The following is a 25,791-nucleotide window of genomic DNA, read 5'->3' as shown; positions in this document are numbered from 1 at the left end:
TAGGACAGAGTAGAACTGCCCTGTAGGGCTTCCAAGGGGCTGCTGGTAGATTCCAACCGCCGACTTTTTGGTTAGCAGCCAAGCTCTTAACAACTCCGCCTCCAGGGCTCCGTATCTTGAGGGGAGTGGGGACCAAACCAGTTGCCTTGGAATCGATTCCAACTCATATCTTTAGAACATATATGAAATTGGCAACATCTAAATTTTTTTTTTTACTTGACTATACAAAAGTCAGCTTTCTTTCTGTCTTTGAAATCTGTTTAGTAGATTGCCTGTGATCGCATCACGTTCTCCTTTAATGCTTAATTCAATCATAAAATGGTTTTCCGTCTCTCCTACTTTTGTGAAGAGGTTTTCTGCGGTTGGCAAGAGATTTCTCCAACACTAGCAAGTCTGCCAAACATCTCCGACAGAGGAAGGATTTCAGTGCATGTAGTGGTACTGAGACAGGGACAGAAGGCTTGGAGAGCCTCAAGGCCAGAATAACAGGCCTGTTGATCTGGGACCCTGTCCCATGGGTAATATTACAAGACAGTGCACACATGCAGCCCGTGATGCACAAAGTCTTACATATCTCTCTCTCTCTCAAGCTATTTTCCAGGCCCCCACTATAGGCGTGGCATCCTGCATCTCTCTCGTAAGTTGTTTTTCACGACGCCACAAAATAACCCACATCCTAGACTCTGACGCATGAAGTTCCACATATCTTCCCTACAAGCTGTTTTCCAAAAATGGACAAAATCAGCCCATCCCCAGGGCATGTGCAGTGAGAATGGGTGCAGCCTTACAGTCTTGTCAAGTGGCCACTGAGACTGCACAGTGGTGACGTGACATTGTCCATACTGACTCCACCTTGGATTCCAGATGCCCACACGCCTAATTTCTTAACCCCTCTATTTCTCAGGAAGCCCCGCCTTTTCCCCCCAAAAAGCAATGAATAAAACATGAGATCCTTCCAGCCTAAAACCCCTTATAAACTCCAGGAAAACCTCCATTCAGGGAGAGGCTGGAGGCTAGCGGAGGCAGAAGCCCCTCTCCGTCCCTCCCTCGAGAGTCTTTGGTTTTTGTTTTTTTCCTCTGTCACTAATAAACCTTTGTTGGTGTGGAACTTCTGAGCCTCTCCTGGTCATTAGAAGGCAAGAACCTGAACAGGACTTGGTCCCAAGCTGGGAAGCCTTGTCCTGCAACAGTACTTGTCAATTTGCAAATAGGAAACACTGGCACAACCATTTCTCCTTATCTGTCCCCATCCCCAGCCTCATAAGGAAAAGGAGGCTTCCGAGCGTTCCGCTAGGAAGGTGGCGTGGCTGGCCCTGTTGAAGGAGCCGGGCGGCGGGGGCGGAGCCAGGCGGCAGGGGCGGAGCCAGGCGGGGCGGAGCCAGGAGTGGAGAACCCGAGGGACAGGAGGTGGAGGAGGAGCCCGCCGCCGCGGGGAGTCGGAGCCGGACCTCCTTCCCGCGCTCGGCAGCGCCCCGGCCCCGCCCCAGCGGCAAGCGCGCGAACGGTTGGGGCGGGGCGGTTGTGGGCGGAGCGGTTTGCAGGCTCCAGCCGGCGGGGGAAGCTGAGGCGTCGCAGACGCGCTCAGGCAACCTGGACCAGGCCCGCGGGGCCCTCGGTAAGTCGGCGGCCCTGCCGAGCAGCCGCCTGTTACCTAAGGTAGGAATCATCTTCCCTCCCTCGGTGCCGGGGTTCCGGACGGGAGGGAGCTGCGGAGACCCAGCCCTCTGTCCCCGCGGCGGGAGTGGGGGGTGAGCGGGAGCCGGTACACATCTCTAGGGGAACCGAGGGGCGGACGAGCTCTGCCACCGGCGGCCACCCATCTCCCTGGCGGGTGGCCCAGCATGGGACAGGGGCCTGGTCCTCCGGGACTGAGGTCAGAGGCAGTCCATATGGAAGGAGTGCGGGTTCTGGGCGTGGGAGGCCCCTACCCACCCACCCAGATGCCAGCAGGTGCCCCAGACCCGGGTCGGGCAGGAGTCGGGGAGAAGGCAGACGTGAGACACCTGTCTGGGTCACCCTAAGTTTTTCCTGCAAAGTTCAAACCGAGGCCGAATCCCCCTCCCCGCCCCGCACCCTGGGTGTCTTAAGTTACTTAGTGCTGCTGTAACAGAAATGCTACGAGTGGAGGACTTTAACAAACATTTATATTCAGAGCACCAGGTCTGGGGAAAGGTCCTTGACTCTTTAGCTTCTGCTTCCTATTTCCTCAGAGATCTCCATATGTCGTGGTATCTATCTTACCTGTCACTGTTTCCTTCACTTGCTTGTTTAATCAGTTTGACTCAAGACATACCCTATACTAATCCTGCATCCTTAACATAACAAAGACAGCCCATTCCCAAGAGGTTAGGAATTAGAACACATATTTGGCGGGGGGGACACAATTCAATCCATAACATTCCACCCTTTGGCCTCCAAAAAATTCATGTCTTTCCCCACATGCAAAACACATTTATCCCATCCCATCATCCGAAAGTCATAAATCAACTCCAAGTCCACATTCTCATCTTCTGAATGATCTAAATCAAATATGGGTGAGACTTAGACATAGTCCATCCTGGGGCAAAATTCCTCTTTATCTGTGAACCTGTGAAATCTAGACTGCAAATTACCTGCCTTCCAAAGTACAATGGTGACACAGGTGCAAGGTAGATGTTTCCATCACAAAGGGGAGAAATTGGAGGGAGAAAGGGATAATGGGCAGCAAGCAAACCCAGCAGCACGAATTACATTAGCTCTCAAGTCTTGAAAATGATCCTCTCTTATCTGAGACTATTTGGGCAATGGTCTCGCTCTCTGGACTCTGGGTATTAGCCATGCCTTCTGGATTCTGGGTGGAGGCCCCTCAAGCACTAGGCTTCAGCTCCACCTTCTAGGCCATCTGGGATGGCAACTCTTCTCCTTTGGCTTTAGGCAGCCCCATTCTTCTAGTCCATCTGAGCAATGACTCTTGGCCCTGGCAGGCCCAGTTCTTCTGCCCCTTGGGCATGGAAGCCTTGCCCCCTCAGCTTTGCACAGTGGCCCCATTCCCCTGACACACCTGAGCAACAGCCCCACGCTCTGGAACCGAGTTGGTGAAGATCCAACTTGTTGAAACCTAGGAGGCTGTGGCCGCACCCTTTAAGATCCAGGAGATCATGGCCCCACCCTTTGAAACCAAGAAGGCCCTGCTTCCCATGCTCCTCCCATCAGTTCTGCTGAACTCTAAACTGCTCCAGGGATGGGTGTTTTCTTGGAGGACAACAGATGTAGCTCCTTTGTCCTGTTTCCTGCCTGTAGAGGCAGACAGCATGCTTTCCTTTTGTTCTTTGTCACCTTCACACTAAGCTGGTAGTTGGTTAGAGCCATCAGCCACAGGCTTAACCTCTTTAATAAAAGATTGCATAGCTCCAACCTTGGTGAAAATTCTAGGACATGTTTTTAAGTCCATCTCTTTCCTCTCGCATTTTACTATTAAGCAGCTAGGAGAAACCATGTGGCCTCTTTAAGGTCTTGCCTAGAAATCTCATCAGCCGGTTATCCAAGTTCATCAGAAGTTCTACCTTTCACCAAACATTCGAACATAACTCAGACAAGTTCTTTGCCACTGCATAAAAAGCATCACCCTTCCTCCATTGACCAATGTTTTCCTTTAAACCCTCACCAGAAGTACATTTAATGTCCACATTTCTAGCAGTGTTCTGTGTCTGGCGCCATATGTATTCTCTACGACTACAAAGACTTTCTCTATAGCTCTCCTCACTTCCTTCTGAGCCCTTGCCAGAACTGCCAATAGTCTCCTCAAGGCAATCTAGGCTTTTACTGTTAGGCACCTTAAAACTCTTCCAGCCTCCACCCATTACGCAATTCCAAAACTGCTTCCACGTTTTAGGTATCTGTTAGAGCAGCATCCCACTCTTCCGGTACCAGATTCTGTCTTAGTCATCTAGTGTTTCTGTAACAGAAATACCACAAGTGGGTGGCTTTAACAAACAGAAGTTTATCTTCTCACAGTTTAGGAGGCTAAAACTCTGAATTCAGAGCACCAGCTCTAGGAGAAGGCTTTCACATTCCGTGGGCTCTAGAGGAAGGTCCTTGTCTCTTCAGCTTCTGCTTCCTTGGAGATCTCCACGTGTCTTGGCATCTAATTTACCCCGTCTCTGCTTCTCTCACTTGCTTGTTTAATCTCTTTTATATCTCAAAAGAGATTGACTGAAGACATACCCTATACTAATCCTACCTCATTGACATAACAAAGACAGCCCTTTCCCATTATAACCACAGGCATAGAGGTTAGGAATTTACAACACATGTTTTGAGGGGACACAGTTCAATCCATAATACTCAGTCTCAGATCGTTGCCTCTGGCTGCGAACTCTCCCAGAATAGAAACTGGACCTTGTCCCCAACAAGCTTTCCCAAGGAGACCATGCCCCAGAGGGCCTTCTTGTACCCTTTTGGAATGACACTTTGGTCTTCCTGATCCCTAGGATCTGGTAACATGAATCCCGTCATTGTGGTCCATGGAGGTGGATCCAGCAGTATCTCGAAGGAACGAAAAGAGTGCGTGCGCCAGGGGATCATGAGAGCCGCCACTGTGGGTTACAACATCCTCAAGGAGGGAGGGAGCGCAGTTGATGCTGTAGAAGGAGCTGTGATCGTACTCGAAAATGATCCCGAGTTCAACGCAGGTAGGTTTGCACTGGAACTGGTAAATAATTCCAAACCAGGTTAAACTTCTCAACCGAAATAAACAGAACCTTTCTAAAGTGTCAAGGAATCTAATCAACATCGTGGTAAAACTAAATATGCTAAAGAGGAGCAATGTTTAATTTTTCTCTTTTTACTTATTGACCAAGTTGCTTTAAGAATTTTTAAACCCAGTAATTCACCCTTTTTCTTGTTTAAACTGCTTCATGAAATTGACATACCAAAAGACTTTTGTAAACTCTGGCAGCATAGTGGTTAAGAGCTATGGCTGCTAACCAAAAGGTCGGCAGTTCGAGTCTACCAGGCACTCCTTGGAAACCCTATGGGGCAGTTCTACTCTGTATTATAAGGTCTCTGTGAGTCGGAATTGACTCCACGGCAACAGTTTTTTAAGAGACTTTTATTACATTTGGCCGGGGGGAGGGGAAGGAGGGGCGGACTGGGGTGGAAGTGGAGTACTTTATGTACGTTAAATTGTACCCATTTTAAGTTTTGAAAAATATATATACCTGTGTAATCACTGCCACCACAGTCAAAATTTGAAACATCGCCGTCACCCCTAACAGTTTCTTCTGCACTTTGCAGTCATTCCTTCCCTTGATCCCCAACTTGAGGCATCCGCTGGTCTGCTTTCTGTCACTATAGATTAGTTGGCATTTTCTAGAATTTCACATAAACAGGATCATATAAAGTATATTCTTTTGTGTTTGGTTTCTTTTCACTTTTTTAGAATAATAATTATCATAGCTAATTTGAGTATCTATTACGTAATAGAAAGCCTGGTGGCACAGTGGTTATGTGCTATGGCTGCTAACCAAAAGATCAGCAGTTCGAATCCACCAGGCACTCCTTGAAAACTCTATGGGGCAGTTCTACTCTGTCCTGTAGGGTCGCTATGAGTTGGAATCAACTCGACGGCAATGGGTTTTGGTTTTTTCTATTACGTAATTGGCTGTGGTCTAACACTCTTGCATGGTTAGCTCATTTAATCTGCATTTATAGTCCTATTCTTTAGGTGTAATTATTTTGTTTGTTTCTTGGAAGAGAAAATTAAGGTGCCAAAAAAAAAATTAAATAACTTTCTGGAAGACATTCATTTCCTCTTTATTTTAAAATAGAAAACTTAAGATCTAGGGACAAAATACTTCTTGGAATTACGTCCTTCTTCCTACCCCCCACATCTGTCAGGGAAACGAGTTTCAGGTCATCTTAATGGACTAGACATCAGATATTTACTGACTGACCATTCTGTCCCCTTGACTCTGCCAAGCACTCTTTAACATGTATTCAAAGCCTCACAAATCGGCCGGGCCCTAGCATGAGACAGTGCATTTTTATGGCTATGTTTGATGAGCTAGAATTTACCAGATGAGACCAATCTTGCCAGCAGAGGGTGCAGCTTGCCGTTTGGGGAGGAGGGAAGAGGAGGCCCTTGTTCAACCCTACGTGCCTGTTAGCTGTCACAACCCCTTAGCTGACGAACTCCAACTTATTCACACAGGACCTTCATCTGGAGCAATTCATTCTGGTTTCCCACCCTCTCTAAAGGAAGAGGATCCGTGACTTGCATGGATTAAGGAAGTATGGATTAGGGAACTGGAGCAGCTAGTTCTCAATTCTTTGCTCGGTACTCAAAGGCCTCCCTTCTGAGCATCTCCCCCGGTGTTGGCTGTTCAGCACATTGAGGGAGAAAAAGGCAGAGCTAAAAAGAACCAAATGAATGATTTAAGGGGAAAAAGGGTCTCTTTAACAGCATCCCCCAGCAGCCTCTGCTTTAATCCTCTAGAGTAACGAGGCATCTTGCACAAGAAGCTGACTCCCAGCAGTTAAAAAAAACCCGTTGCCATCACGTAGATTCCCACTCATAGCAACCCTATAGGTCGGAGTGGAACTGCCCCATAGGGTTTCCAAGGAGTGGCTGGCAGATTTGAACTGCCAACCTTTTGGTTAGCAGCCAATCTCTTAACCACTGTGCCACCAGGGCTCCTAAGTTAAGTTAAAAAAAAACCCATTGCCGTTAGGTGGTGTTAATTAGCATTCATGTCACCATTTATCTAAATGTTCCTAAAAACATTGTGTTCACGTTCTGTGCTTATTTCAATATGGATTTTACTTTACATTTAAGGTTGCTCCATGATACTTAGTTTATTTAAAAAAGTAGTTTATGAGACACCAGCACTATAAAAAATTAAACTTTTAGAATTGACTGCTAGCAGTATTCTTTAAAAACTTAATTAGCTTGGCAACCAAATAATGACCTTTTGTTGTCGCTGGAGTTGAGCAGTATCTTGCAGCACTTCAAATAGTTGTTACTCATTCTTCCTGTGATCCAGTTTTATAAAATGTCAAAGAGTCTTTGAGATTACAGAATTTTTTCATGTATCCACCCTCTTCCTGAACTCCTTATAAGTAACATCTGTAAGATATAAATCCTAGTGGGATCTAGGAATTTTTGGGGGGGTTTCATTTGGGGATTTTGTTTATTTGTTTTGAAGATTTCCAGGCAATTCTGAGGTACAAGCAGGTTTAGGATCAACCAGCCTGATACCACACAATTTTAAGATTTTTTAAGTATAATTTACATACAGTACAATTCTCATTTTTTAGTGTACAGTTCTGTGACTGACAAACACATACAGTCATGTAATCACCACAGTCCCATCACTCAAAAATTCTCCCATACCCCTTTGAGTCTACCCCTCTATCCAGCTCCTGGCAACAACCGATTTGTTTTCCGTCCCTACAGTTTTGCCTTTTACAGAATGTCATAAATTGAATAATACAATATGTATGTAGCCTTTGAGTCTCGAATCTTTCCCTTAGCATAATGCTAAGTGGTCGAAATATGAAAATTCAGTTAATTTTTCAACTTACTATTTTGAAATAATTATAGATTCACAGGAAGTTGCAAAAACAGTACATTGGAGCCTGGTGTACTCTTCACCCAGTTTCCCCCTTCAGTTACATCTTATATAACTGTACTACAATATCAAAAGCAGAAAATCGACATTAACACAATGTGTGTGTATGGTTTTGTGCCTTTATATATCATGCGTACAGGCAGTCCCTGGGTTACGAACGTCCAACTTACATGCAGCATGTAGTTATGAACCAACTCCCGTAAAGCCTATTATTTTAAAAATTCAGGGTACATACAATGGTTCATAATAACAAACAGGCGCTACTTTGCAAGGTGCATCAGAACGTTATTATTATTACTGTATTATGTTGAAGATGTTTTAGTGTATCTGGAAGTGTTTCTTTAACATTTTTGTGCATAGAAAGGTACACTCTATACAAATTCGACTTAAAGGCAGATTTAGGAACAGAACTGATTCATAACCTAGAGACTGCCTGTAGAGTCCTGTAACCACAACCACAAACAAGATATATTAACTATTCTATAATCAGGAAGATTTCCTCTATGCCACCCTGTATAGCCACACCTGCCTCCCTCTCGACTCTTCCTCAACTCCTGGCAATCATTAATCTGTTTCCCATCTCTATAATTTTACCATGTCAAGAATGTTATATAAATGGGATCATACCATATGTGACCTTTGGAAATGGCTTTTTTCACTCAGCATAATGCCCTTGAGATCTATCCAAATTGTTGCCTGCGTCCATAGCTTGTTCTGTTTCATTATTACTGAGTAGTATTTTCTGGTATGAATGTACTACCATTTATTTAAATATTCACCTATTAAAGGGCATTTTGATTGTTTCTAGTTTTTGGCTAGTATAAATAAAGCTGCTTTAAACATTCATGAACAGGTTTTCATATCAACATAGTTTTCATTTCTCTCAGATAAATGCCCAGGCATGCAGTTGTTGGGTCATATAGTTAGTAGACAGCATATAGTTGGGTCACATTTTTTATCCACACTTTCAATAAAAAATATCTGTCTTTTGATTAGTGTACTTAGGCCATTTACATTTAATGTAATTATTGTTATGTTAGAGTTTAACTCTGCCTTTTTATTTTCTATTTATTCCCTCTTTTTGTTTCTGTTTTCTTTTTCCTACCTTCCTGTTGGCTACATGAACATTTTATATTTTTTAGAATTCCATTTTTATTTACCTATAGTGTTTTTGGGAAATCCTGGTGGCGTAGTGGTTAAGTGCTACGGCTCCTAACCAAAGGGTCAGCAGTTTGAATCCACCAGGTGCTCCTTGGAAACTGTGTGGAGCAATTCTGCTCTGTCCTGTAGGGTCGCTATGAGTCAGAAATGACTCGACAGCACTGGGTTTGATAGTGTTTTTGAGTATATATATCCCTTTGTACAGATTTTTTTAGTATTTTCTCTAGTATTACATTAAAAAAAAGGAATACCTTATACGTACATAATTTACCAGAGTCTATTGGTGTTGACATGTTGCCAGTTCAAGTGAAGTGTAGAAACCTTACCTCCCTTTACAAGTCCCTTTATCCTCCTCTGTTTATAATTGTCTTAAGTATCCATCCTGTTTATAATTGTCTTAAATATCTCCTCTGTATACACTGAGAACATCAGTTAATATTATAATTTTTGCTTTAGATATCAAATGTAATTTAGAAAACTCAAGAGGAGAAGGAAAGTCTATTGTATTTACCCATATTTTTACTCTTTCCTTTGTTCTTTCAAGGAGCCCTGGTGGTGCAGTAGTTAAGCACTCAGCTGCTAACCAAAAGGTCAGCAGTTTGAACCCAAAGCTGCTCCATGGGAGAAAGATGTGACAGTCTGCTTCCGTAAATATTTACAGACTTGAAAACACTACAGGGAAGTTCTACTCTGTCCCATAGGGTTGCTATGAGTTAGAATCTACTTGCTGGCAATGGATTTTTGCTTGTTGTTGTTGTTATTTCTTCTTTCCTGATGTTCCAGTATTCCTTCTTTTATCATTTTCTTTCTGCGTTGAGAGCTTCCTTTAGCCGTTCTGTTATGGTCGATCTGCTGACAATAAATTCTCTTAGTTTCCCTTCATCTGAGATTATCTCGATTTCTCCTTCATTCTTAAAGGATATTTTCACTATATATAGAATTCTTTTCTTTCAACACTTTCAGCACTCAGAAAAATGTTGTGCCTTTTGGCCTCTGTGGTTTCTGGTGAGAAATCCGTTGTTATTATAATTGTTTTTCCCCTGTATCTAATGAGGTGTTTGTCTCTGCCTGCTTTTAAGATTTTTTTTCTCTATGTTTAGTTTTTAGAAGTTTGATTATGATGTGCCTCGGTATGAATTTCTTTGGGTTTAATCCTATTTGGGGTTTGCTCAGCTTTTTGAATCTGTAATTTTGTGTCTTTTGACAAACTTGGGAAATTTTCAGCCATTATTTCTTTCTGTACTTTTCAGGCCCACTCTCTCCTCTCCTTCTGGGATGCTGATGACATGAATATTGAATCTTTTGTTATGATCCCACAGGTTCCCAAGGCTCTGTTCTTTTTTTTTCCCAAACGATTTCCTCTTTGTTGTCCAGATTGGATAATTTCTATTCTCTCTGCAAGTTCACTCAATCGTCCCTCTGTATTCTCCATTCTGCTGTTGAGCCATCAAGTTTTTTCATTTCATTTATTGTATTTTTCAGTTCTCAGTTTTCCATTTGGTTTTTCTTTTTATCGTCTTTTTTTTTTTTTTCCCCTTAGGCTTCCTATTTTTTTTATTTGTTTATAGCTCGTTACTCATTGAAGCATTTATGTGAAGGCTGTTTTAAAATTCTTGTCAGATAGTTCCAAAATCTGTGTTATCTCAGTGTTGGCATCTGTTGATTGTCTTCTCATTCAGATTGAGATTTTCCTGGTTCTTAGTATACTGATGAGTGAATTTTATTGTGGACATTTCGGATATGTGTTATAAGACTGAATCTTATTTAAATCTTTTATTTTAGAAGGCCTTCTCTGACACTGCACTGATGGGAGAAGGAAGGTGCCAACTTGATACTGACAGGTGGAAGTGGAAATCCAGGTTCCCTTTTGGGCCTCCATTGACACTTGGGGACAGGGAGGGCTACCTCATTACTGCTGGGCTAGAGTGGGAGTTAGGGTCCCCACTAGGCTCCACTGTAAGGGTAATGCTGGCTTCATATGATGAAATGGGAAGTGCTCCTTCTTTCGTTTTGTTTTTTTAAGAATTTGTACAGAGCTAGTATTGTTTCTTCCTAAATGTTTGGTAGATTTGACAATTCTGTTGCTGTGACTTCAAATTCATTAATCTTTTCTGCTGTAGTATCTAATTTGCTGTTAATGCCATCCAGTGTATTTTTAATTTCAGACTTTTTTTTTTTTTCCATCTCTACAAGCTTTATTTGGTCCTTTTTATAGCTTCCATATTTCTCCTTAATGTGCTTCTGTTTCCCTCCATGCTCTGGAACATATGGAATATGTCTCAATGTCATTCTACTCTCTCAATGTCATTGTTATCTAATTCTATCATTTATGTTATTTCTAGGTCTGTTGCTATTGGTTTGTTTTTTTTTTTTCCCTCATTATGGGTTGTATTTTCCCGTTTCTTTGCATACCCAGTTATTTCTTATTGGATGCCAGACATTGTGAATTTTACCATGTCAAAGGCTGGATATTTCTGTATTTCTTTAAATATTCATGAGCTTTGTTCTGAGAACCAGTTAAATTCCTTAAAAACAATTTGATCCTTTTAAGGCTTGCTTTTAAGTGTTGTTCAGTGACACAAGAGCAGCCTTTAGTCTAGCCCTAATTTTGACCCCTCTCCCCCACCACCGATGAAAGACACTTCTTAGTACTTTACCTGATGCCCCATGTATTATAAGATTTTTCCACTCCGGTTTGTGTGAACGTGAAGTGATTCCAGTGTGTGAGCTATAGAGATTGTTTCACCAGTTCCTTTCTGGTGGATCTATTAATTTTTTAAAAAAACTAATTTTAATAAAGTTGTTATTGTTAGGTGCTGTCAAGTCAGTTTCGATTTATAGCGGCCATATATACAACAGAACAAAACACTGCCCGGTCGTATGTCATCCTTACAGTCATTGCTGTTTGAGCCCACTGTTGCAACCACTGTGTCAGGCCATCTCGTTGAGGGGCTCCTTCTTTTTGCTGACCCTCTACTTTACCAAGCATGATGTCCTTCTTGCTTAAATTCTAAGTCTCATAAAATTTTCTAGTTTAATTTTATCATTTTACGCTGATAACTGTTTCTGTAAATTTGGGTTTTATTCAGCAGCCACCAAGCCATCAAGGCATGGTGGGAAATACATGAGCCTCCTTGGCAGAAGGAAATGGCTCTGTAATCCACAGACCTGGATTTGATTCTAACTCTTCACCAAGTAGACATTTGATGTTGGGGAAGTTGCTTTTTTGGTTTCCTCATCTGTTAGATTGGTATATAACTGGAGCGACTAACACTTGTTGCATGCCTATACATACCAGGCACTATTCTAGGTGTTTAACATGCATTTTCTACCTCATCGATGGTAGTGAGGATTAAACGAGCTAATGTTCTTACCCTGTCTTACAGATAAGGAAACAGATACAAAAAAGTTAAACGTAGCTAGATTAGTAGGCATTATCTAGGCAGACAACGTTGGAGAAAGGGTGCTAGTGGGCACAGAGTAATGGGAGCTTATGGCACATCCAAGGAAACCTAGTATTTTAGTTGAATGTAGCCTAGGAGAGGAGATGAAGCTAGAAAAGTGGGCCAGAGGCCAGATCAGGAAGGGCTTCAGGCTTTATTATGTAGGCCATGGAGGGACAAGTCATATTTGTGTTCTAAAAATGTTCCTTTGACAGTGGAGTAGAGGATGAATTAAAGCGGGCAAATGAGAGGAAACCCGGAGGCCATTTTTAAAGTCTTAATTCTTGCTTTTCAACTTTTTTGGTTTTAGGTTGTGGATCTGTCTTGAACGTAAATGGTGATGTTGAAATGGATGCTAGTATCATGGACGGGAAAGACTTGTCCACAGGAGCAGTATCTGCAGTCCGCTGTATAGCAAACCCCATTAAACTTGCACGTCTTGTTATGGACAAGGTATTTGTGACCAAAGAATCCTTTTCCTCAGAAATTGCTACTGCTGTGTTTCAGTGACTAAACAGAATCAGTGTTATTGGAGTTTCTCAAATAAGCCAAGATTCTGACTCTGTTCACAGTGTAATGTGACCAGTAATCACTTGACCAGTAATTAATTTGTTTTCATGTTGTCTTGTATTTTCTTTAGCCTTCTTTCAACACATCCAAAATAACACACAGAAACTGAACAAACCAACTTGTTAATAAAAAACAAAAACCAAACCCGTTCCCATGGAGCCATTTCCGACTCGTAATGGCGCTGTAGGACAAAGTAGAACTGCCCCATACACTTCACAAGTATTGGCTGGTGGATTCAAACTGACAGTCTTTTGGCTAGCAGCCAAGCTCTTAACCACTGCACCTCCATGGCTCCAACTAGTTTATATAAAAAATAAAAATAAAAATTTATAGTATACCTTAAGTAAAAATGGTTTAAGGTTTCTAAATTTAACAGCATATATAAGTCACATCCCTAATAATATTCCATCTTTTTTTTTTTAAATACAAAAACAGACAGCCCAGGCTCTTTTGACTCTTTTCAACATTCAGAAAATCAAGCCAATGGAATTTGCCTTTTTGAGCTTTTGTACACAGTTTGAGCAATTAAAAAGAGAAAGTTTCCAAAAAGTGACCATCGTTCGTTCCTTTTCTTTCTGGCTCAGACACCTCATTGCTTTCTGACTGACCAAGGAGCAGCAAAATTTGCAGCAGCCATGGGGATTCCACAGATTCCTGGTGAGCAACTGGTGACAGAGAGAAACATAAAGCGCCTAGAAAAGGAGAAGCGTGAGAAAGGGGCTCAGAAACCAGATTGTAAAAAGTAAGTATCATCTGTGGCTCACATTTTGGGGAGTTACTCAAACGTAGAAAGCAAATAACCAAGTATCTACATTTATCCAGGTCAAAAATCATTTGGTATTTTCCATCTTTGTACAGAACAATTCAAACGAAATAATGGGAAAATTGCTCTACCGATTCTTAAATTTAACTCATTTATTATTCCTATGGAGCCCTGATGGCACAGTGGTCAAGAGCTCAGCTGCTAAGCAAAAGGTCGTCAGTTCAGATCCACTAGCCATTCCTTGGAAACCCTATGGGGCACTTCTACTCTGTCCTGTAGGGTCACTATGAGTCGGCGTCAACTCAACAACAACAGGTTTGGTTTTGAGATTATCCTATGAATAATAACTCAGATTAGGGAAACAGAATTCCTTTTCCACCATGATCCGGTAGGAGAATGTCTTGTGTTAATGTATAAATTATCTGAATGCTTCTTAATCAGTAATGTTGGATGGACTAAACAGTTCTCTGTGATCTTGTCTACCTTATGAATTTATTTGAACACTTTCATAGCACAGAGAAATTAGTATAGCTCTTAAAAACTTCTAATCATTATATGTTCTGAATTAAGATTTTCTGTGTTACAGATTTCAAAATCACAAATAAAAACTCCCTAATTTAAAGCAAAATTTGAAAATAGCCTGGGAATTTATAATGGAGTTCAGTCCGTTAACTCTGCGTACTTATATTGCAGAAATATTTAACCACCTAGGGGAGCTTTTTCAAAATTCACCTGTCTGGGCCCCATCCCTAGAGAATCTAATTTAATAGATCTGAGGTGGATAGGCCAGGCATGTACATTATGAAAAAGTTTCCCAGGTAATTCTGATGCGTACCACAGGTTAAGAATCTGTTTTATAAGACTGGCCGTATGTTAATAGCTGTTGCTGTCTTTACTTAGTGTTCCGTTGTATCAATAGCCTACACTCACAGGAATGGAGCTGCTTTATCAATGGTTTGTGAATTAATTTTAATAGATGTTGCCAGGCTGCTTTCCAAAAATTCTGTAATGACACACATCTCCACCAGCCACTACTGCTCTTAGATACAAGCAAGAGGGGCTCCTGGGCTCTACACCTCAGAGAGACCTCGTATCACAAATAGAACAGTTACTGTGTTACTGAACACGTGAGCACCTTGCCATTCAGAATCTTACACTCAGCATTGGCACCGCGGGACCCATAGCCCTAATCATCCACTCTCGCGACTAACACCATTCAGTCCCCAGGGAAACGCTTCTCTACACCTCTTGCTCTATGTCTTGGAAGCCACCTGAGTCCAACAGTTTGTGGGTTGTGCCACTCCTGACATCAGAATGGACACTGCTGTGGAGCAGGAAGATTTGAGCGGCAGCAAGACTCAGGTAAGAGACAAAAAAAAACAAATTAATTAGCTTGTCAGATAGATTCATGCACAAGAAAGTATTGTTTCCCAGTAGTGCTCAGTGTCCATTTTCTTGCTTCTTTACACGTTGTAGTTCATGGCTCCAGAAGTATTCATCAATTAGCATAGTTTTTGCAAAAGTTGCCAGTACAGGCTGAGGAACATTTGGCAATTAATTAAACAATTCCTTTTACTCTTAAATTTCTGTACATACAAGTCTAGATCAGCACTTCTCAATAAAAATATAATGAGGGCCACATATGTAATTTCAATTTTTCTGGCAGCCCCATGGAGCCCAGGTAGTGAAGTGGTTAAGAACTCAGCTGCTAACCAAGAAGTCAGCAGTTCAAATCTACCAGCTGCTCCTTGGAAACCCTGTGGGGCAGTTCAGCTGTGTCCTATGGGGTCAGTATAAGTCGGAATTGACTCAACAGCAATAAGTATCATAGCCACATTAAAAAAAAAAAAAAGTAAAATCAAACTGTTGAAATTAATAATGTATTTTACTTAACCTGATATTTTTAATGTAATACATTTCAACGTGTAAGCAAATAAATTATTTATGAGATGTTTTATGTTCGGAAACCCTGGTGCGTAGTGGCTAAGTGCTATGGCTGCTAACCAAAGAGGTCAGCAGTTTGAATCTGCCAGGCGCTGCTTGGAAACTCTATGAGGCAGTTCTACCCTGTCCTGTAGGGTCACTATGGTCGGAATCAACTCGACGGCAGTGGGTTTGGTTTTTGGGGTTTTATGTTCATTTTAACAAACAAAATTTTCAAAATCAGTTTTTTTAGATTTGCTCTTTATTTGTTTACTATTTAATTAAAATTAAAATATATTTTAATTTTGTCTACCTTGAATATAATTACATTTTATTTTTCAATCTCTTAGATTTTTGAAAATGAGTGTAAGTCAAGATTTCTGATAGAAAAAGAATACTAAAATGAAACACAGAAAAGAAAAAAGGAGTAACAATCTTCAAAGAAGCCATCTGTTTGCATTTTTAAAAGCTGGAAACAATAGAAGTAAGCTATCTTCTGTCCAGGCTGATCCACATAAAATTCACCAACAGGACATTACAAATTCTTTGCTAAATGAAGACTTAATTACGTATCAAAAGAATGACAATTAGTAAGAAAATTATTCTCAACAAATCCACAACTTTAGCAAATCAGGGGAAATCCCTGCAACTTCATATTCTTTACTAAAGGAAAATTGAATTGCTGATCACGAAAAATCAGACACAAAAAAAAGCGTATGTGCGGTTACTAGAATTGGGGGAAAAAGGCTGAATAAACAACAAGCAATTGAAACTACTGGAAAAAGACAATAATACAAAACATTAATGCAATGTTCTTGAAGGACTGATGAGTACAATATTTAAAAAAATAAAAAATATTCCACACTTTTCATGGCACCTCAGCAGTGTTTACAGAAAACAATGAAAAATTCCTACGGTTAGTAAAAATGATTTCAAAATTTGGTGATAAAATGACAAACATGTAATCAGGACAAAAAAATAATGAAATGAATGATCAAACTAAATCTTCAGAATCAGACGTGTGTTTTATACTTACAGCACGTCTCGATTCAGACCCCCTTCACTATGAGTCGGCATCGATCGACAGCACTGGGTTTGGGTCTGTGGGAGCAAGGCCCCTCTGTGGCTTTAGGTCCCTCGGTGGCACCAAAGGTTGACGGTCATCTTCTCACCTAAAGGTTGTCAGTTCAAACCCACTCAGCAGCACTGCAGAAGGAAGGCCGGGCAATCTGCTTCTGTCCAGAGTACAGCCAAGAAAACCCCACGGAGCAGTTCTACTCTGTAGCACATGGGCTCACTATGAGCTGGAATCAACTGAATGGCAACAGTTGTTTGTTTGTTTGTTTGTTTTAATTTGGATGGTGAATCCAAACTAAGATGATTAATTTTATGGGTAATAGAGTGACAGATAAAATCATATATAAAAATTTTTTTTAATAAAATAATTAGTTTAACTAGAATGTACCATGGTCAGAAGACATGTTGAAAACCTAACATTTATTATAGATGTCATTGCACTACCTGAAGAAGAAAAACAAGCCGAAATCAATGCATACTTCATTGGCTTTACACCTGCTCTTAAAAGTACAGACTTTAACTTTAGTGAAGAGTTGGTATATGCTTTCAATTTTAGACATTAACATAAGACTGTCAAAGGCAAGCCTGTGACAGTATAACTAATTGATGACAAAAGATATATAAGCAAGAAGTTTGGCTGGAAACCCAACAGTATCCTGTGTAACACCTGCAGCTCATTGTTTGAATTTGTTTCCAGGTGACGTGACCTTGACTGTGCCAATAGTGACGATACTTTCGAACAATGGGGAGATTAAATGCAGTATTTTGTAGATATGCCCAAAGGCGGAACATCTTGAATAAACCTGTATTTGACTTTATAACAACTCCCAGACACATGATCCCGAATACCAACTAAATGCTGTAAAAGTAATTAAATTTAATTTAGATAAGAAGAGTTAAGCAAAACCACAGAAGACCCTCAAAGAGCAAATTGTGGGCTTTAACAGAAAATGACATTAATTTTGAATTTGTGTTGTCCACAGTTATTTAACATGAACTATTGCTTTCTATTAGTCAAAGTAAAAGTTTAACATCAAAAAAAGATAGAAGTTTGGCTTATTCACTTTTAAGAGGATTAAAAAATATTTTTTAAAAGTTTAGAGAAAAACAAAACTGCATATGAGATATGCACCAAAAATGACATTCCAATAAAATAGAAGTAAATTGAAACAAGGAAATAAAAATATTTGCCTGACTTGAAGCAGATTCATTCCCAATAATCCCCAAACTAATTTCTACACAGACTATTTTTCTGTTCATTATAAATCAAGCTATGGACTCATTTGAAGAAAGATTTGAACAAAATTGAACAACAGACTGCTATCTTCAGTTATGTTCATGATATACCAGCATTGACATTGGAAAGGAGCCCTGGTGGCACAGTAGTTAAAGCACTCAGCTGCCAACCAAAAGTTCAGTGACTGGAACCCACCAGCCACTCTAAAGGAGAAAGATGTGCCATTCTGCTTCCTTAAAGATTGCAACCTTGGAAACCCTATGGGCAAGTTCTGCTCTTTCCTACAGGGTCACTGTGAGTCAGAATCAACTCGACAGCAGTGGGTTTGACATTCAAGAGAAGAATTTTAAGATATTCTACATAGTAAATGCTGCTTAAAAGATGATGAAAATGGCTATAATACTGATGATAATTTATATGATCAATTTAAAATATTTTGTAATATCATCTGTGATAATTTATTGTATGTAATCTTATTATCTATTCAATGAGCAGATGAGTTGTAGAATGACATCAAGGACATCATACATGAACAAAGCAAGAGGTCATTAAAAAGACAGGAAAAAAAGAAAAGACCAAAATGGATGTCAGAAGAGACTCTGAAACTTGCTCTTGAAAGTTGAGTAGCTAAAGCAAACAGAAGAACTGAAGAAGTAAAAGAGCTGAACAGAAGATTTCAAAGAGCAGCTTGAGAAGACAAAGTAAAGTATTACAATGACATGTGCAAAGACCTAGAGTTGGAAAACCAAAAGGGAAGAACAGACTTGGCATTTCTCAAGCTGAAAAAATTCAAGCCTCAAGTTGCAATAGTGAAAGATTCTATGGGCAAAAGACTGAACGATACAGGAAGCATCAAGAGAAGATGGAAGGAGTACACAGAGTCACTGTACCAAAAGGAATTGGTCACCGTTCAGTCGTTTCAGGAGGTAGCATATGATCAAGAACCGATGGTACCGAAGGAAGAAGTTCAAGCTGCACTGAAGGCATTGGCGAAAAACAAGGCTTCAGGAATTGGTGAAATACCAATTGAGATGCAGTGTTGGAAGTGCTCATTTGCCTATGCCAAAAAATTTGGAAGACAGCTACCTGGCCAACCGACTGGAACAGATCCATATTTATGCCTATTCCAAAGGAAGGTGACCCAACCAAATGTGCAAATTATTGAACAATATCATTAATATCACACTCAAGTAAAATTTTGCTGAAGATCATTCAAAAATGGTTACAGCAGTAGATTGACAGAGAACTGCCAGAAATTCAAGCGGGATTCAGAAGAGGACATGGAGTGAGGGATATCATTGCTGATGTCAGATGGATCTTGGCTGAAAGCAGAGAATACTAGAAAGATGTTTACTTGTGTTTCCTTGACTATGCGAAGGCATTTGACTGTATGGATCATAACAAATTATGGATAACATTGCAAAGAATGGGAATTCCGGAGCACTTAATCGTGCTCATGAGAAACCTGTACACAGATCAACAGGCAGTTGTTGAGATATAACAAGGGGATATTGCATGGTTTAAAATCATGAAAGGTATGCATCAGGGTTGTATCCTTTCCCCATACTTATTCAGTCTGTATGCTGAGAAGATAATCTGAGAAGCTGGACTATATGAAGAAGAACCTAGCATCAGGTTTGGAGGAAGGCTCACTAACAACCTGCGTTATGCTGATGACACAGCCTTGCTTGCTGAAAGTGAAGAGGACTTGAAGCACTTACTGATGAAGATCAAAGAGTACAGCCTTCAGTATGGATTACTCCTCAACATAAAACAAAAATCCTCACAGTGGACCAATAAGCAACATCTTTGTAAATGGAGAAAAGATTGAAGTTGTCAAAGATTTTCATTTTACCTGGGTCCACAATCAACACCCATGGAAGCAGCTGTCAGGAAATCAGACGAGGCATTACATTGGTCAAATTGCCTGCAAAAGACCTCTTTAAGATGTTAAAAAGCAAAGATGTCACTTTTAAGAACTAAGGTGGGCCTGACCCAAGCCATGGTGTTTTCAATCGCCTCGTATGCATCCAAAAGCTGGGCTAAGAATGAGAAAGACCGAAGAAGAATTGACGCCTTTGAGTTATAGTGTTGGTGAAGAGTATTGAATATACCATGGACTACCAGAAGAATGAACAAATCTGTCTTGGAAGATATACAGCCAGAATCCTCCTTAGAAGCACAGATGGTGGGACTTCGTCTTCAGTACTTTGGTCCTGTTATCAGGAGGGATCAGTCCCTGGAGAAGGACATCATGCTTGGTAAAGTAGAGGGTCAGCAAAAAAGAGGAAGACCCTCAACAAGACAGATTGACACAGTGGCTGCAGCAATGGGCTCAAGCATAACAACCATCATGAGGATGGCACAGGACCAGGCAGTATTTTGTTATGTTTTACGTCGGGTATGAGTCAGACCTGGCTGGACGGCACCTAACAACAACAGTCCCATCATTGTATTTGAATGTAATAATGAAAAAAATCAGGATTCATTTCCAAGTCTAAAGTTTTATTGATAATGCCAGTTGTTACTACCTCATAGAGGAAAGCTTCTTCAAGTTAAAATTAATTAAAAACTATCTAAAAACTACACTGACTCAAGAAAGATTGTCTTATTTGGCATTTTGTCAGAATGTTGTATGAAAATCTTCGTTGTAACATAATGCTTTTGCCGAAATGAAGCCAAGAAAAATTAATTTTATGAGATAAGTACAAAATAAGTTATGAATTTTATATGTGTGTGTGTGTGTATATATATATATATATATATATATATATATACAGGCATGCCTCAGAGAGATTGTGGATTCGGTTCCAGACCACTGCAATGAAGCAAGTCACATGAATTTTTTTAGTTTCCCAGTGCATATAAAAGTTGTTTACACTTTAGTGTAAGTGTGCAATACCATTATGTCTAAAAAAAAAAAATGTACATAACCTATCTTAGTCATCTAGTGCTGCTACAACAGAAATACCACAAGTGGGTGGCTTCAATAAACAGAAGCTTATTCTCTTACAATCCTAGGCTAGAATTCCAAATTCAGGGCATCAGCTCCAGGGGAAGGAAGGCTTTCTCTGTCAGCTCTGGAGGAAGGTCCTTGTCATCAATCTTCCCCTGGTTGAGGAGCTTTTCAGGTGCAGGGACCCTGGGTCCAAAGGACAAGCTCTGCTCCCAGTGCTACTTTCTTGGTGGTATGAAGTCCCCAACTCTTTGCTCGCTTCCCTTTCCTTTGATCTCTTGTAAGATAAAAGGTGGTGCAGGCCACAGCCCAGGGAAACTCCCTTTACATTTGATCAGGGAAGTGACCTTAATAAGGGCGTTAAAATCCCACCCTAATCCTCTTTAACATAATCTAACCTTGCCTCATTAACCACAGGCAGAGATTAGGATTTACAACCCACCCAAACCAACCCAGCACCCTCGAGTCGATCTCCGACTCATAGCAACCGTATAGGACGGATTAGAACTGCCCCATAGAGTTTCCAAGGAGCGCCTGGCGGATTCGAACTGCCGACCCTTTGGTTAGCAGCCGTAGCACTTAACCACTACGCCACCAGGGTTTCCAGGATTTACAACACATAGGAAAATTACAATCACAAAATGGAGCACAACCACACAATACTGGGAATCATGGCCTAACCAAGTTGACACATATTTTGCGGGGACACAGTTCAACCCGCGACAATGCCATAGTTAAAAAAATATTGCTAAAAACTGTTAACCATCATCTGAGCTTCCAGCGAGCCATTATCTTTTTGCTGGTGGAAGGTCTTGCCTCGATGTTGATGGCTGCTGACTGATGAGGGTGGTGCTTGCTGAAGGTTGGAGTGGCTGTGACAGTTCCTTAAAATAACTCAGCAATGAAGTTTGCTGCATTGATTGACTCCTCCTTTCATGAAAAATTTCTCTATAGCATGTGATGCTGTTTGATAGCACTTTACCCACAGGAGAACTTCTTTCAAAATTGGAGTCAGTCCTCTTAAACCCTGCCCCTGCTTTATCAACTAAGTTTATGTAGTATTCTCAATTCTTTGTTGTCATTTCAGCAGTGTTCACAGCATCTCCACCAGGAGTAGATTCCATCTCAAGAAACCACTTTCTTTGCTCATCCATAAAAAAAAAAAAATTTTTTTTTTTTTTATAATCCACGTTAAAGTTTTATCTTGAGATTGCAGTAACTCAGTCACATCTTCAGGCTCCACTTCTAGTTCTCTTGCTGTTCCCACTACATCTGCAGTTACTTCCTCCACTGCAGTCTTGAACTCCTCAAAGTCATCCATGAGGGTTGGAATCAGCTTCTTCCAAAGTCTTGTTACTGTTGATATTTTGACCTCCTCTGAGTCACGGATGTTCTTAGTGGCATCTGGACTGATGAATCCTTTCCAGAAGGTTTTCTGTTTACTTTGCCCAGATCCATCAGAGGAATCACTGTCTATGGCAGCTACAGCCTTACGAAATGTATTTCTTAAATAATAAGACTTGAAAGTCAAAATTCCTCCTTGATCCACGGGCTGCAGAATGGATGTTGTGTTAAAAGACATGAAAACAACGTTAATCTCCGTGTACATTTCCATCAGAGCTCTTGGGTGACCAGGTGCATTTTCAGTGAGCAGCAATATTTTGAAAGTAATCTTTTCCTGAGCAGTAGGTCTCAAGGAGGAAGACTCTCATTGAGATGGATTGACACAGTGGCTGCAACAATGAGCTCAAGCATAACAACGATTGTGAGGATGGTACAGGACCAGGCACTGTTTCGTTCTGTTGTACATAGGGTCACTGTGAGTCAGAACCAACTAGACGGCACCTAACAACAACTACAGGGTCTCAACGGTGGGCTTAAAATTTTCAGTAAACCGTGTTATAAACATATGTGCTGTCATCCAGGCTTTGTTGTTCCATGTATAGAGCACAGGTAGAGTAGAGTTAGCGTAATTCTTAACGGCCCTAGGATTTTTGGAATGGTAAATGAGCATTGGGTTCAACTTAAAGTCACCGGCTCTATTAGCCCTTAATAATAGAATCAGCCTGTCCTTTGAAGCCTTGAAGCCAGGCATTAACTTCTCTCTAGTTATGAAAAGTCCTAGATGGCCTCTTCTTCCGGTATGAGGCTGTTCCGTCTACACTGAAAATCTTTTGTTGAATGTAGCCACCTTCATCGGTTATCTCAGCTCGATCTTCTGGATAACTCGCTGCAGCGTCTATGTCAGCACTTGGTACTTCACCTTGCACTTTTACGTTAAGGAGACAGCATCTTTCCTTAAACTTCAAGAACCAACCTCTGCTAGCTTCAGACTTTTCTTCGGCAGCTTCCTCGCCTCTCTCAGCCTTCATAGACTTAAAGAGAGTTATGGCCTTGCTCTGGATTAGGTTGGCTTAAGGGAACATGGTGGCTGGTTTGATCTTGTGTCCAGACCACTAAAACTTTCTCCCTATGAACAGTGTAAAGCTGTTTGGCTTTCTGATCATTCATGCGTACACCGGAAGTAACACTTTTAATTTCCCTCAAGAACTTTTCCTTTGCATTCATAACTTGGCTAACTTGGGCGCAAGCGGCCTAGCTTTCGGCCTATCTCAGCTTCGACATGCCTTCCTCGCTAAGCTCGTTTCTAGCTTTTGATTTAAAGTGAGAGACGTGTGACTCTTCCTTTCACTTGAACACTTGGAGGCCGTTGTAGAGTTATTAACTGGCCGAATTTCAATATTGCCATGTCTCAGGGAATAGGGGGGCCCCAAGGCAAGGAAGAGAGACAGGGAATGGCCAGTCAGTGGGACAGAACACACATAATATTTTTCGATTAAACTTACCATCTTATACGGGCTCAGTTCCTGGCACCTCAGAACAACTCCAATAGTAACATCAAGGATCACTGATCACAGATCACCATCACAGATATGATAATAATGAAAAAGTTAGAAATATTGCGAGAACTACCAAAATGTGACACAGAGACGTGAAGTGAGAACACGCTATTGAAAAAATTGCGCCGGTAGACTTGCTTGACTCAGGGTTGCCAAAAGCCTTCAATTTGTAAAAAGCGCACTATCTACAAAGTGCAATAAAACCAGGTATGCCTGTATATGTTTTTTCCACTCATTCAGACATCATCAGGTGAACAAAGGACCCAGATGTGCACAGTAATAATTAAAGTACATCATCATTGGTAGTTTGTCAACTTTCAGTCATATGAAAACCAGAGCTTTACAATATTTCTCAAGGTACATTTGTCACAATAAGAGGATGGCACGTATTTATAACTTGTAAATATTAAACATATGGTACGGGGGCCTCCATTTGTATTCGTATTCTTGCCCCAGCCCCTTGCACGTGCTGGGGCGGACCTGCCACTAGCAATGACTGGGAGGACATGTTTCCCTCACTGACAGGTGAAGGACGACATGGTTACTTTAATTTGCCATTCCCCGCCTGCTAACCAGTTTGAGAATCTTGCATGTGTTTGTGGGTCATGCTTTTCTATGAATTTGCCAATTATTGTCCTATGTTCATTTTTTCTCTTGAGTTGTTTTGCCCCTGATCAATCTCAAGAACTTAGGCTGTCTTCTGTTTTGTACAAGAAACTTTCCCAAATCCGTCATTTCCTTTTGCTTTTACTTTATGGTATTTTTGCTGCGTATATTTTTTTATTTCTTTGTAATCAAACACTCTTAAAATTTATTTAAGCCCATAAGACTGTAACTTCTCTAAACCTAGAAGGTATCCCCCACCCTGAGACATATAGTCACCTCTATTTTCTTGAAGGATTTTGTCTTCTTTTTTATGTTTGTCTTAGGCTCTTGGAATTGGCTTTTGTGTATGATGAAAGATAGGGTTCCAGTTTTCTTTCCTTCTAGGTAGAGTGCCAAATTTCTCTTTCTAGACCTGATATCGGCCTTGAATGCCAAACGATATCTAACTACTGTCCAGGCTCTCCATTCGATTGCCTAATAGATACCTCCAGCTTATGTCCAAAACTGAACTTTTGATTCCCCCAACCCCACGCAATTCCTCTACACACACCAACAGAACAAAACAACCTATCCCCGTAGTCTTCTACATCTCAGTAAATGGCTCTTACATCCTTAAAGTTGTTCAGACCAAAAGCTTTAAAATCATTCCTTATTTCTCCCTATCTCACATCCAGTCCACCTACATACAAATCCTGTCAGCTGTACCTCCCAACCCCAGCCTACTCCTCACCCACTCCACTGAAACCACCGGAACACGAACCGTTAACTCTTCAAGCCCCGTAACAAGTCTCTTTCCACTTTTGTCTCCTTTGGTCAACTCCACACAATAGCCAGAATGATTCTTTTAATATAAGCTTTTCATTGAAATATAACATGCATATAAAGAAACTTGTTGCCATCAAGTCGATTCCGACTCATAGCAACCCTATAGGACAGAGTAGAACTGCCCCATAGGGTTTCCAAGGAGCAGCTGGTGAATTTGAACTGCCGACCTTTTGGTTAGCAGCCGAACACTTAAACCACTGCACCACCAGGGCGCCTAACGTACATGTAGAAGTGTACAAATCATGTTTGTACACCTTGATGAATTTTCACAGTGAACACCACCCATGTAATCAACACCCAGATGGAGAAATAGCACATTGCCAGCGCTCTCCCTCATGCCCCTTCCATTCACTGCCCTCCTCCCAGGGTAACCACTTACCTGATTTCCAACACCATAGATTAGTTTTGCCTGGTTTTGAACCTTATTTAAATGGAATCATATAGTACGTACTCTTTTGGGCTACCTTCTTTCAACGTCACCTTTATGAAATTCATCCATTTGTTGCATATAGCAAGTTTGTTCATTCTCATTGCAGTATAGCATTCCATTTCACAAATACGTCTACCTTTGGTGGACATCTACTTTATGATATTTTTCCCACATACCCATTGCCACTGAGCCAATTCTGACTCATAGCGACTCTCTGGGACAGAGTAGAACTGCCCCATAGAATTCCCAAAGAGTGCCTGATGGATTCAAACTGCCGTCCTTTTGGTTAG

General features: G+C 41.0%; 1 protein-coding gene across 3 annotated transcripts in view; it reads left to right on the top strand.

Moving 5' to 3' along the window:
- Positions 1 to 1,529: 1,529 nt before the first annotated feature.
- ASRGL1 (asparaginase and isoaspartyl peptidase 1) overlaps positions 1,530 to 25,791 on the top strand; it is a 33,106-nt gene continuing 8,844 nt past the window's right edge. For 2 of the 3 annotated variants that reach the window (XM_064287928.1, XM_010599113.3), the window contains exons 1-4: positions 1,536 to 1,656; positions 4,470 to 4,670; positions 12,525 to 12,667; positions 13,369 to 13,526. In XM_064287928.1, the coding sequence (XP_064143998.1) occupies positions 4,481 to 4,670; positions 12,525 to 12,667; positions 13,369 to 13,526 (491 nt within the window). In that variant the 5' untranslated portion in view covers positions 1,536 to 1,656; positions 4,470 to 4,480. Of the gene's footprint in view, positions 1,657 to 4,469; positions 4,671 to 12,524; positions 12,668 to 13,368; positions 13,527 to 25,791 lie in introns of all 3 variants that reach the window. The other variant, XM_003419479.4, reaches the window with a different exon arrangement.

This window comes from Loxodonta africana, chromosome 7 (genome assembly GCF_030014295.1).
Source record: "Loxodonta africana isolate mLoxAfr1 chromosome 7, mLoxAfr1.hap2, whole genome shotgun sequence".
NCBI classification, from domain to species: Eukaryota; Metazoa; Chordata; class Mammalia; order Proboscidea; family Elephantidae; genus Loxodonta; species Loxodonta africana.
Note: the sequence above shows the minus strand (reverse complement) of the source record. Positions and strands in the feature narration are given on the sequence as shown.